Below are 13,651 nucleotides of genomic sequence, written 5' to 3'. Positions count from 1 at the left end.
TCTCATAATCTATAACCCTGCAATAAATTGAATGGTATCTACGCTATTCGATTTGATTCATATCCCGAGGTTACCAGAGCTGGCCAGATCCAGCTAAGTTCCTGCTTGGTGTCGGACTCCACTGCTATGTGTCACTGAGTGATGACGACAAACTACAGCCGGTGCTAGCCAGACATCACTTCAGTCTTTTATGACGGACTTCAGAGGATGAACTGATGCCAGCTCCAACTGTAAGACATTGGATACTTCATATGCCACTGCCTGAACCTTGGACTCCACTGAACCTCACCGAAATGACCTGCCGGTTGAACTGCGATGCACCTCATTGATCTATGCCTCAATCACCTTTGTTTATTGTTGGATGACACTGTTAAAATTGAATACATAGACTATCAATTAATTGCCAACAAAAGTCTTCATCAGCCAACTAACAAAGGAAAGGACAATGCATCTATGTGAACTTCTGCAGTTAATCCATGATGAACTTCAAAGAAATTAGTCATTAATCTTACAGTTCATACAAAATCTTTGTTTAAACACTGGCCTTTAACACCTACTTAGTTTACTAATTTTTAACCATGATTTGCACTGCACACAAATAACTAATATTGACATTATATTCATGCTGTTTAGCCAGAGGGGAACTGGCCCCCACAGTGAGCCTGGTTTCTCCCAAGGTTATTTTTCTCCATTAACCAACATCTTATGGAGTTTTGTGTTCCTTGCCACAGTCGCCTTCAGCTTGCTCACTGGGGTTCTAAATACAATTATTATTTAACTAATTAATTATGTTTTTTATTTTTTTTTACACAATTTACAATTATTCAATGATGCTAAGGCTTTATAGATATTACAGTTTAATTTTCTGTTAAAGCATGATTTTCTGTAAAGCTGCTTTTAAATGATGTGTGTTGTGAAAAGAGCTATACAAACAAAAATGACTTGACTTAGGGTAATGCCAAACACAATGGCAAATGGGGGGTGGGGGTGGGGGGGGATGTACTGTCATGAAAATAATGTCACAATATTTTTTTATGCAAAATATGTTTTTGGCATACCCATATAGGGAAGTGTGGATATTCAGATACATGTGTTTTTTAACGAATCAGTCGATGATTGAATGACACACTCAGAACTTAAAAACACTCATTTGTAACCACCTACTGGAGTGATCACTTAACGAACCAGTGTGTGAAATCAAAATGAACGATGAATCAAAATTCTTACCACTACTTGGAAAGCACTTGCATTTTTGGTTTATATAAGAGATGCTTTTTAAATATCTCGGTCTTAATGCTCTCATACTCACAAATCATGAGACAAGGACGAGACTAGCCCTTATTTGAATCCTTATGCTTATTTTAATATCACCAAAAAAATCACTGTGAATATATCAGAAATACTTGAAAATACACAAGACTGAAAAAGTAACAGGCTCACCTGTCATGCTGGCCGAAGAACCGTGCATCCACCTGGCCGTCCTTGTCTCTCAGGGCTTTTGCAGGCCAGAAGGGAAAACCTTTCAGCTTGGCCCACACCAGAGGGTGAGGCTGAGACTTCAGGAACACATAACACAAATGGCCATTAGCTCACAATCACTCTTGAATTACAACCTAGATATTCAACTGACTGATTATTAAAAATATATAACAAAACGAATAAAGGGTTAACTACAAGCAGTGAGGCTGCTTGGTGGATTAAGGCCTATATTTTGAGCATCTGCATATGATATACATGGGAACGTTACATTGTGACTTTAAAAGACATAAAAGCATATAAAAGAAGATCATCATCATCTTACACAAGGTTCACAGAACCAGTTGTCCCTCTTCTGACAGGCAGACAGGTAGCACTCTGGACAAACCTCAATTTCATTCATCTGTGAATGATTCATTGAGAATACTTTACCAAGAATCCCTGTATGGGTTTCAAATGTGCACATTGTACACATTTATATTAGCATCTATTTACATTAGACACTAACCTCATGTTCACAGATCTTGACAATAACTTTAGCAGTTGCGGTTAGCTTGTGATTCCCTGAAAAAAGGCATTGAAGTAATAAATACTTCATGAATTAACTGCTATGAAGAAGGAAAGCATGCACTTTAATGACAATGGATCAACACTAACCTCCATTATAAATTATACAGTTGTGTAGAATCCACTTTACATCTGCCAAAAATGCTTCCGTGCAACCGTACATTTTCTTCTTGATATTCTGCACATGGACAGACACCAGGATAAAACAAAAGGATAAACACAAAACCCTCCAAAAAGTTCTTGTCATTTGGAAACTCTCTTTTACCTTCTCTAATGTGCACACATCCATTGGGTGAAATATATACTCAGCGTAATCTGGGTGCTGTTCCAGGGACACAGGCTTCTGAAATGGCTCCGTCTGCATAAATCATTCATTAAGATAAATGATAAAGATTGAATCAATGTAACCTAGTCACATAAAAACCCATATCGTCATAGTGAAAGAGATTAAAAAAAGGTGTTTGATTGGAAGGGATGTGGTACTGTTGACTCACCCCTGGCTGTTTCATTTTCTGTAGAGCGAACTTGAGCAGGTAGGACAGCTGTTCCAGGTTTAGCATGGTCATAGCTTTACTCTGAGTCTCTATGCATTCAGCCACCGTTATTTTCTGAAGCAGAGAGTGAAATGATTATTCTACATACGTCATTAACACACATACAATTCATACACATTCCATTCTAAATAGAGGTCGACCGATATATCGGTTTTACCGATTAATCAGTGCCAATAGTTGCTTTTTGGAACTATTGATTATCGGCAAACATGATAGCTGCCGATAGTTTACTTTTTTTTTTTTTTTGTACCTCTGCGGCCAAAACCCTTCATGTGGTCATAATATAGGCTATATACAGAGCACTGTAATGTAGCCAAGACTATGTCTCCATCACTGTTTATATACTTATTCATTGTTAATGCAAAATGTTAAAAAAGGACACATATGACAATTGACAATGTTTACTTTATAGTGATTATATTGGAATACATTGTAGATGATTGTAAGAGTGCATGTTTTGTTTCCCTTGTGTACTGTGTGAGCTGAAAGTACAGATATTTCAAAATAAGAGTCCCTGGTGTATTTCAGGTTTGTTTATAATTAAACGTCTTGCGTTCTGCACCTAATCTTTTTTCTGGTTATTATTGGGATTTTAGTTGCACAAACAAGCATTTGTGATTTTACTAATTTTGGACTTTTGTAGTCTCTTTGTCTGCACCCTTCACAGTAAGAAAAGACTACTCATTTTTTTTTTTAATATTCAATAAATTGATTTTAAAAACAATCAGCCAATTAATAGGTTACAGACCTTTTTCACCAGCTTAATTATCGGTATATGCAAAATCCACTATCGGTTGACCATTAATTCTAAATCATTCCCAAATATCAGCATCAAAACATAGAGGGTAGTGTCAATAAAATAACATTTATTGGAAGATTATTTAGCATAATGTATTAAAATGAGTCATCATATCACCATTCGCTTTCTTTATTTCCATACAGTGAAAGTGAATGGTGGCATTCTGTTTAACTTTTCTTTCTGTGCTCCACTGAACAAAAGTCTTATGGGTTTGTAACGACATGACATTTCAATTTCGGGTAAACTATCCCTTGAAGACTAATCCAGACACAACCCACATAACACAACTCAATGCTTTTCTTCTCAGTACCTCACACTCTGGACAGAACCAGTCACCCTCAGGCTCTGCGGCCAGTTTGAGGCACTTGGCATGGTAGACGCGCGGGCAGAGCTCACAGCAGAGCACCTGGCCCTCGCGGTGACACACCCAGCAGTAGAAGTCATTCCTCCCGTCCTGCGGTACAACATCAACAGGGTCTGTGGTGAGTGCGGGCTGCTTGACATAGTAAAAGGGACCATGTCTAAGCACACACTGAAATGCAGGCAAGAGAGACAAGGCAAGGGGTCAAAACACAAGCCACAACACTCGCAGGGGATATGCAGCAAGGCAATGAAGGGTGAATCTCAACTCAAGGAACCTTCCATGAACATGTCCAGGTCATATTTTGCATAAAGGCAAAAATGAGATATTATATTTAGTGTAAAGAAACTATAAAGACAATTTCAAGACAGTTGAATTTTTTTTTTTTTTTAATGACAACTAGGCACATTTACACTCAAATGCAAAAATATGTAATGTAAAAATAAAAAGACTTTCTAGTATTGTTAAAAAATATATATATTTAGCATGACACAACAATTGATTGATGACACAACAATTTTTTTTAACTTTGCATTAGGGTAATGACAAATGGGGGGGGGGAATTATGTCACAACTTAATGTTTTTTTTACACAAAATATATACTTTATATATATATATATATATATAATTATTAATTAATATAATTACTTAACTATTCTTTGATTTCTAGGTAACATATGACCCAGACATTTCTTAATGAGATTCACTGAAATAATCAAGCATGGACAGGTAAGCAGTCATATGACCACTGGGTCACAAGCAGCAGAACACAATCATTCTACCGGGAAGACACTGGGTGTGTCTCATTTTGCTCCCTATATCGTAAATCAGTATATTGTGAACACAAATTTGGGCACTGTTGCTCTACTCAGCATTGGGACATTTGATTCATTTAACTGCAAAACGATTATGAGTTAGCGCTTTTAAAGGCAGCTGGAATGAATCAGCAGCATTGCAATATAAATGACACAATCATGCATTTTAATTTTAGATATTAAAATGTAAAGTGTTATGACAGATGAATGACAAATAAATAAATATGCAAAAGAGGGTATTTTTTATTCTTTTCAAATAACTCCTATATGTAAAAGATTGTTTCCCTTTCATGAACATTATGGATGAAAGATGATGCTCATTAAAAAAGAAAATAAGGTTTTGACATCATATATTTACTCTTGTGTGTGTCCTCGAATGATTTCAGAGACTTCAAAAGACATGACGACATTTCCGGTAAGGGTTCAGAATGGCATACTTCCCAGGGCTGGGTTTCTCAAACGTATTTGTATATTGTAAACATAAGTAGATCATAGAAACCATTGGTGCCAATGGTCTCAACGATCAACTTAAGCTTGTGATACTTTTGGGAAACCCAGCCCAGTTCTACTCAACTACTTCTGCCATATCTTTCTATGGCAGAAATAGTAAGAGTAGTATGGTAATATCCAATCCGAACTTAGCCAGTGAACAACAATGCTCCCTGATTTTTACAGTGCATTCTGGGGATATGTAGGGAGTGAACGCTTTAGTGCACTGGAATGTTTTTGCGATTGAGACAGCCATAGAAATGGTCGACTCCCTGGTCATTGCCCTGACTACTGAACTAGAGAGCTGACTGAGACGCACCCACTGTTTGTGAAGGATTTCTCTCCAAACATCCAGAAACACACCTGATGACTTGTGCATCTGTGATTATAAGAGCTATGTGCTGTCTGTGATCAGGGGTGCTTTGCTAGGATTGGAATGAAATCCTAAATTACATTCTACAAAGCCACAGCCGCCAAATACAGATTATCAGGATCAAGTGCCAGTGGCAAGAGCTTAATTATATGATCACAGCAACAGTTTTGATTAATATGGAACTATCTATAGTTAGACCTCAAAAATGACAATGAATTATAACTGTTCTTTGCCTAAAATTGTGGAAAGAATGAATAAGTAATTATTTAAATGGCATTTCTGGGTCAGACCAATAAGCAAATCTGCATTTAGCAATTGGCATCTTGCATGAAACATTGTTCATCACCACAAAGACTACAACATGGCATTCGATTAAAATCAGTGCACTTATTTTTGCTATGATTAAGTGATCAAATAGTGACCAAGAAAAGTGTTCAGATGCTTAAGCCCCACTTAAAATGTATGAATTTCATTAAATTAAATAACAATGCTAGACCTTTTCTCAAAACGAATATTTATTTTCATTACAATTTCGATTACTTTTTTTTTTAATCAACTGGTCGCAATGTCATTTTTAGTGAATGTGTGAAGTCAGTTCCCCTAAATTTCAAACAGAGTTTGACACTGGTGTATTTCATCACTTTAACTATGGATCAGTTCCTAACAAATGTTTAACAACCAGAAATTGTTCAAATACTATTGGACACTTAATCATTTAATACCAAGCAAATTCTTTTTGTAAAACCCTTTACTTGAAAACTGTGCTTGCACAGTTAATGAATGCCACTTGGTTTGATGATTTGTTAGTTATCTTATGCAATGACATTCATACATTGTTAAGTGTCCAAATAATTTTTGGGGTTACTGTAGCTTATTGTAACTCCCACAAGGAGTCGACTTTGTTCATGCAAATCAGTAAAAGCATTTAGCCCATTTTAGCCTTTTGTCATTAAAATTTGCACATCGAAAAGACTCATCAGACACATAATTACAAGCCACAATCAATTCTGATCATATTGTTTGGTCATTCAAATAGAAAAATGCGAGGAAAAGACAAGAGATTGACTTACAAACTGAAGGCCTGTTTAGAATTTCTTAAAATGTTACATACACTTTTAAGTCACAAAATTTTAACAGAATATTTCTGTGCTGTTCATCCAGTCTTAAAATTAGAAATGGACCAATATTGTTTTTAGTACAGATACTATACCAATTCTTTTAATGTTTGAGTGTCCAAAAATCGTTTTATTTCTGCTTTTTGACACAATAATAGCTTTGTGTCAGTGGACCCCATTTTAAGCAACCAATAACCGATTAAAAAGAAAAGTGTGAATATCAGTAAAAAATAACTGATCATTTTTATTAACCGATTGTCAGTCAAACCAGTTATCGGTCCATCTCTACTTAAAATCCAATGTGAAACAAATGGACATAAGGGGGAGAGGGATATCAATGAGGGAACATACTTGATCTTTACTGTTGTTGACTAATCCTGGTTTCTTCTTTTTCTTTGTGGGACTGGGTGACGTGTCTGAGGGAGAGTGTCCGTTTGAGGAATGTGGAGGACTGGGTGCTTTCCTCTTCTGTGCAGCCAATGCCTGCTCCACTGATTCTAGATCAGGGACTGCTGGCGAAAGAAAGACAGCCTCTTTAATATGCAAAGCCCACATTAACAATGCAAAACATTTCCTGGCGACCTCACCCAGCTGGGCCTGCGATTGTGACCTTTCAAAGCATGAACAACACAAACCGCTAGCAACCTCCACATACCCAACTACAAAGACATCAAAGGCCACTGCTTGTCTTTTATGCACATCTTGAAGAATAATAAAGAAAAGAATTGTGTCAAATGTCTGAATAATCTATTATCACAAAGCACCAGAGAGTAGCATCAGTTGCGCTGATAAATAAGGATATATGGGCACATGACACTTTTGATGTGGTACAAATTTACAGAGTTCCCACACTTTTTGATCAATGAATACCCATGACTTTTCCTTGACCTGGTAGTTGTATATGATTACTCAATAAGGATTTCTGAAAATCATTCAGACCAATTTGTGGTCTGGTTCTAAAGAGTGATTCACTCACAAACCAGACATCACTTTGGCTTGAAAACATGTTTTTCTCTATATGACAGCAATATCTACCTAATGAAATTTTAGAACGGAGCAAACTAGAAAAATGTCTTCACTAAAGAAATTTCCACGACTTTACCCATGACATTTTAAATCTTAACTGGCATGAATTCTCCAGGTCTGGAACATGAGCACCTTTTTATATTGAGATATTTCCAGGTTTTCCATGACTGTGAGAACCCTGATATTAAATGCATTGCCGACACCACTCATTTTAGCTTTAAAGAATTTAACTTTTATAATCCAACAATTGGTGTCCATTACATAACATCGAAGCAGTAAATTGAGCATCTACAGCTAAATCCAGGACAAAAGACAGAGATGGTAAAAGAGCGCATGAAAATCACAATAGAAAGCAAAATTCAAGAATAATTACCTTTAGGTGGCATGGACACCTCCATCCCTTCAACAGCATCTGATTTTGCCTTTATTTCCTCCTCAGCCAAACTAAATGAAGAAGAGGGAGGACAATGTGGTTAGGAGAGACAAATGAGTGGAGGAAAAGGATTAAAAATAATAAACAGAATTCTCTTGAGGTCTACCCCTGAGATAAAAGACTTGGGTGATGTAATCTAATCTCTCGAGTTATTCTGTTGTTCATAGCATTTGTCCTCCATTCCACATCTGAATTACTATTACTTGTAGGCAAGGAGACCCTTTCATGACTATTGCTTTGTCTGACCTGTGCTATAACCAATCATGGCCATGCAAAGTGAATTTACATGACGATTTTAACCTGTTTAAATCTTACGAGGGAAGCTTGTTTGATCGAGGCAGTGCCAGGCATAAAATCTCTCTGTGTGTCTGTTACTAGACCAGCACCTCCCTCAGTTGAAGCAAACATGTTCACGGGGATTACTGCAGTGAATAGATCCACTAGCCAGGAATTAACGGAGCAACGTTTGCTGAGAACTAGAGAGTGTCTTCAATTTAGACTTATTAGTCTACTTCATGTCTGAGAAGATTTGGCGGTCATGGACTCGTCCAAGTTGAGACATAATCGGTTCTAAAATTTCATAGCTAATGTCATAGCTGCATCCAAAATGTGGCCTATGGAAGTGGTTTACAAATAAAGGTCTACAGCTGGCAGGGTAGTTAGGCTTCTGAAACCTTCAGTGGCATTTTTTACAGTGACAGTCTTTATAGTTTGTTCAGACTTTGTATAATGTGTCAACTGACTGTCAAGCTTAAGTAGAAAAAATTACATTTTCTTGGTAGCATGCTATGCATCATAAAATTTGAAAGAAAAAAAAGTGTCAAATAATTCACTTAGCATCCAACCACATCTATCTCGGCCACAATGAGGCCTCATTCACCCTCATGGAGAGGAAACTCACTATGGTCAATCAATCAACAAAAACCCTCTCAACCACAAGGGAAGGATGGAAATGATGGTTTCCAAAAAAGAACAATGTAAATGAGAGTAGGCAGTTCACTGCCAACGGCACAAACAAAATCCTATAATAATGAGGCCTTGATCCCATTCTTTGTGCAAAACCAAAGTAAAGACTAGAAAAGATTAGAAGCAGCCAACAATTCTCCATTACATGAGGTCAGGATTAGGGCCAGTGGAGAGAATGATCAGGATTGTGAAGATAGATCAAGCCACGAGGCCTTAGTCTTTTCATTAGGATCATCTTTCAGCGATGACCAAAACATTATTTTCACTGACTAGGCCACCACATGACATCATATGAACGTCAGTAAATATAGGCCTAAAATCCACATACCACAGCCATGTTTTGCTGTTTAGATAATTCAAGACTTCCTCAACAGACCAAGTCACCTTTCTCAAGACAATAAATAGGAAAATTCAAAATCATGAATCAAATAAATCCACAATGGAACATCTTCAGCCATTGTGACGAGTAAGACTCACCTTTCTCACTCGCAAAAAGTCCAGCTCGTTTAGAAAAATCTGTAAAAGGGTTATAGCCGAAATGAGATTAATGACATTAGACTAGAGAAAGAATAATGTCCGTATCACCAAACTTGAATGAGACACGAGCAGTCTAAAGAGGGAGATGCATGTCTGAGCATGTAGCCAAGGGCCCCAAGGAATCTCCATTTTTTACTTTAATGTGAGGCTGATAGGAGCTGCATGGATTTCATTTCACATTTGGGCCACGCCACATCGAACACTCCCATCCACCAGGCCTCTCTTTTCTGGTGTGCTTCAGAAAGGTCAAATAATGTCAAGTCAACTGCATGGCTGAAAATCCAGATTGTTGATAAATAATGGCAGAAGATCTCTACAATGACATCAAAGAACCAGAAAGTCCTGAAGATGATCCATTAGAGAGAAAGAAAAACACCATGCTGCCATCAAACTGGGCTCCAACGATGTTTACAAAACTGGACCTTCCAGAATGATCCGAGCAGACAAAACACTGCTAACATAATCAATAAAACTAGACTAAACATCACAGGTTCTCAAAAGGAGATGAAATAAAGAAAAAGGCAGCTTTGAATTTGGAGATTACTGGTCAGGGAGTGAGCCGAGGTCTTTTTTTCTCTCTCTTCGCAGGAAATGAGAGTGCCTCCCTTCCCCCACCGCTCAGCTCAAACTCCCCTTCCCCCCTCCCTCTAGGCCAGAGACACGGGCTCTGGCACGTCTATGGCACAGGAGCTTACAGTAAACAAGGAAAAGGAGAGAAAGCCTATAAATATAGGTCAGTCTCAAGAGCCACAGCTCAGAAAAACAAGTGCAGCGCTAATGCACTCGGAGTATCAACATGCAAACAAATGTTGTGCCATTCAGGCAAAGCAAACCTTCCTCCCAAAAAGCACTACTGGGCCATTGAAATAAGGTCTGTTGCTGCTTTGAAAATAATTTCAAGGGCAGCAATTATCTAACAAGTGACCTTGAAGGAGAACAGTTATTTCCTGTCACAGATGTTGATGTTGATATGATTTGACTTTTCTCGGATGCCCATTGCAGATAATACGCAGGCAAAACAGCCATGCCAAAGCACTGCGGGTTATTTCCTCTGAATGGCACGAATCCAATCAACACAATCCTTTGCATTTTCCTGGACAAGAATCCTCAATACAGTGGCATAATCTCCCTGGGAATACACAAAATTAAGCTGCACTGTACCAACACAAACAAAACATATGTTTTCCCATTGCGAGAAGCGAGGCTAACAATATAAAGAGAACTGGGTAAAAAGAACTGGGCAATTAAATTAATTGAGAATAATTGCGACAAATTCACCTGCAAGCCGCTTGTTGTTTGATAAACAGGTGAAATATGATATGAATTGGATGAGTTTTTTTTAAGCACAGCCATAAATGTCATTAGAAAGGCCCGTTCCGTTGGGAATGCAGGAGGAGGGTTTCGGTCTCATGTGGCCTGTGCTCCCTTGTTTTAGCTTGAAATAACAGCTGTGTGTATGTGTGTGTTGGTGCTATTTTATTATTAACGTCACCATAGATCTCTGTCCGAAAAGAATATCAACCGAAAAAAATAATACGTTAATATCATCAAATAAATCTTCTTAAAAGTGCTGTTGTATGATGTTACAGCCTACTCTTTGAGAAGAATACATTTTTTGTTTTAGTTTTTAAAAATGTAACATTCAAATTTTCCAAAATTTAAAACCATGGCAACATAAAAACTGACCAAATTCAGTGCTTTTGCAATTAAGAAAGTGCAAATCTGCAAAATTAAAGTAAGCCATAATTCTAGACTCAAATATCATCCAGTCTTTTGGCTTGTTGCCCTTGTGGCTGGACAAAATAAGCATAAATGTGCTAAAGCACATATTTTAAATATTGTCCTATGGAAAATAAGGTCATTTTGCATGAATTGCATGCGGCTGACGAAAACGTTATGCCTGAAAAACCCATGCTTGGAAAAATCCATAACTGTTTATGACAGAACGACAGCTCTTATTTTTGCAATCCTACTTGACACAGCAACCTGGCTGTGATAGAGACAAATAATAGGCAAAAAGCATGCAAATGTCTAAATCGGCTGTTTCTTTTTTGAGTATGTGTTCAAAAATAGTCCAAAAACAAGCAGATTTTGCTGCTATTATTGTCTAAATGAAGAATGTCAATTCAACAAGAATGTGTCCTTCCCTAATGCAAGGCCTACAATGTCTTATTACCTTGAAATATAAAACCAACACAACCCCCACTGAAAATCATGAATGGTGTAGGCAATGAATTGAGCTTTCAACCCCTTACTAGTAGATCACGTCCTGTCATGATTTACCCATCATGCCCCTGATAAAATGGCCACAGCAGGGGCCCTCAGCTTTCTAATAGGGCCCTAACAGATTCCTCCATTTTTGTGGTGTGGCTTGTGTCACAAACAAACAATGGGACAGGCAATCAGCTTACAAAAGTACACGACCCAACTGCCCCTCCCCCCATCCACCCCGTGACCCCCCTCCTTCCTTTCTGCCAACAGAGGGCCCAGCTCTGTAACACAGAGAAATGACTGACTTTCATAAAGTCATAGACAGTTGTTTGCCAGTTCAGCAATGAGTGATAGCTGACTTAGTTTGCTATGGAACCATGTGACCAAGCAAGCAGAACACATGCCAAAGCCCGGGAGAGAGAGGTAGAGAAAGCCTCATCCCCCCATCTTTGGCCCCCTCTGCCTCCTCCTTCCTCCTCAGCCCTGTTTTTCTGAGACTAGGCCTGTGCAAGGCCTTCCCATTCACTGGAGAATCAAATCTGCAATTCACAGTGTTAGCAGTGGTTCAAAACAGTGAAATGACAGAAAAGGACACAAGTAATAAAACATCAGGCTTACCTCTGTGGATGCATGGCTGAAACAGTGTAATGTCAATACTTATAAAACATGGAGGACAGCCTCAGCCTTTAGACAAGGGAGGGCTCTCCACTCCACACTCACGGCTCAGGCCTGTCTGATCAGAGCAGGGCCATGACTGGCTGCCCTCCCACAAGCAGGATGTAAGGCTTCGTCTGATTGGCCGAAGCGCTTCCTGAGTATTTATCTTTGTTCAGCACGGGCAGGATCAGCAGTGAGTGTGGGAAAGAGCACAGAGGAGAGAGAGTACTAGGCCTCACTCCCTCAAAATACACCCTAAACCTCTGTGGTCTGCCCACACCAATGGTTAAATGGCAGCTTCATGTCTGTTTGCTTCGGATCTGTCACAAATCCTTTCATTTTATGGAATGCACTGAAGTTCTTTTGTTTCTCTGGACTGCGTGTGGGGCTGTAGGCCTTTGTTTAGTCCCTCCCCCCACCAGAGCCTGTTGAGAAATAGGAGACACTCCTTTAGTAAACAACAGCACTGAACGAAAATGGTGCAGCCATAAGAACTTCCTGTGCAGACTGCTACAACCGATTCATGTGAAATACATAAAATGTGTGTAATGTTCACATTAGCAATGATTATATTGAACGGTAACATATGAAATATAGTATTGAAAATGTACCGTGCCATATTATTTCAGGAATCAATGCAAATTCAAAGAAAATAGACTGACATTTGCTTTCCTTGAACACTTTTGTCTAATAAGTGCTTGTTATATGTTGGATGTTCCTTAAAATCAAACAAACAAAAAATACTGGTGTGTTGCCAAAGAGTAAAATATAATTTGATATAAAAAATTAAAAATAAATAAAATTAAATATTATTTGGTAAGTCATTATAGCATTCACAATTGTTTTGTAGAAAACAAACCAAACAAACATCAAACATACAGGCTAAGCAAGCACTGATTTCAGAACAACAGTCATTCAGGGACATTATCTTGAATATGTGGCGTTAAACAAAAGGCCAGGCATAATATCAGTAGCCTATGCTTCTTTGAACTTTCCTGTATGAAGCAATTCATAGATATTCACATTTTAAGATAGCTGTATTAAAACTAAAGTCATTAAAATGTTCAGGCCATCTTAAACCATGACTAGGTAGGCCGCAAACAGCTCTGCCTGCTATTGGAAGTTACACGACACTGACCTCTAATGGAGAGATGCGGAATAGCAGAGAACTTTGAGAGGACTGTGACTTGTTGACAGGACACATTCTGCACAAATAATAACATTATCATCAGTACTGTACTCAGAGTACTTAGTACACACTCTCTCTCTAT

At 38.2% G+C, this 13,651-nt stretch overlaps 1 protein-coding gene across 9 annotated transcripts in view; it reads right to left on the bottom strand.

The window, feature by feature from the left end:
* LOC127419102 (protein kinase C-binding protein 1-like) overlaps nucleotides 1-12,478 on the bottom strand; it is a 56,416-nt gene extending 43,938 nt beyond the window's left edge. For 3 of the 9 annotated variants that reach the window (XR_007893606.1, XM_051660222.1, XM_051660228.1), the window contains exons 1-10: nucleotides 12,342-12,478; nucleotides 7,950-8,020; nucleotides 6,902-7,062; nucleotides 3,707-3,928; nucleotides 2,538-2,651; nucleotides 2,309-2,401; nucleotides 2,134-2,221; nucleotides 1,985-2,040; nucleotides 1,802-1,879; nucleotides 1,441-1,556 (exon numbers count right to left, since the gene is read on the bottom strand). Coding sequence is in view for 8 of the 9 variants with exons in the window: in XM_051660222.1 (XP_051516182.1) it covers nucleotides 1,441-1,556; nucleotides 1,802-1,879; nucleotides 1,985-2,040; nucleotides 2,134-2,221; nucleotides 2,309-2,401; nucleotides 2,538-2,651; nucleotides 3,707-3,928; nucleotides 6,902-7,062; nucleotides 7,950-8,020; nucleotides 12,342-12,355 (1,013 nt within the window). In the remaining variant the exon portion in view is untranslated. Of the gene's footprint in view, nucleotides 1-1,440; nucleotides 1,557-1,801; nucleotides 1,880-1,984; nucleotides 2,041-2,133; nucleotides 2,222-2,308; nucleotides 2,402-2,537; nucleotides 2,652-3,706; nucleotides 3,929-6,901; nucleotides 7,063-7,949; nucleotides 8,021-9,452; nucleotides 10,103-12,341 lie in introns of those variants that run through there. The other 6 variants (XM_051660227.1, XM_051660223.1, XM_051660225.1 and 3 more) reach the window with 6 other exon arrangements.
* Nucleotides 12,479-13,651: the final 1,173 nt, after the last annotated feature.

The sequence above is a fragment of the Myxocyprinus asiaticus genome, chromosome 28 (assembly GCF_019703515.2).
Source record: "Myxocyprinus asiaticus isolate MX2 ecotype Aquarium Trade chromosome 28, UBuf_Myxa_2, whole genome shotgun sequence".
Lineage (NCBI taxonomy): Eukaryota > Metazoa > Chordata > Actinopteri > Cypriniformes > Catostomidae > Myxocyprinus > Myxocyprinus asiaticus.
Note: the sequence above shows the minus strand (reverse complement) of the source record. Positions and strands in the feature narration are given on the sequence as shown.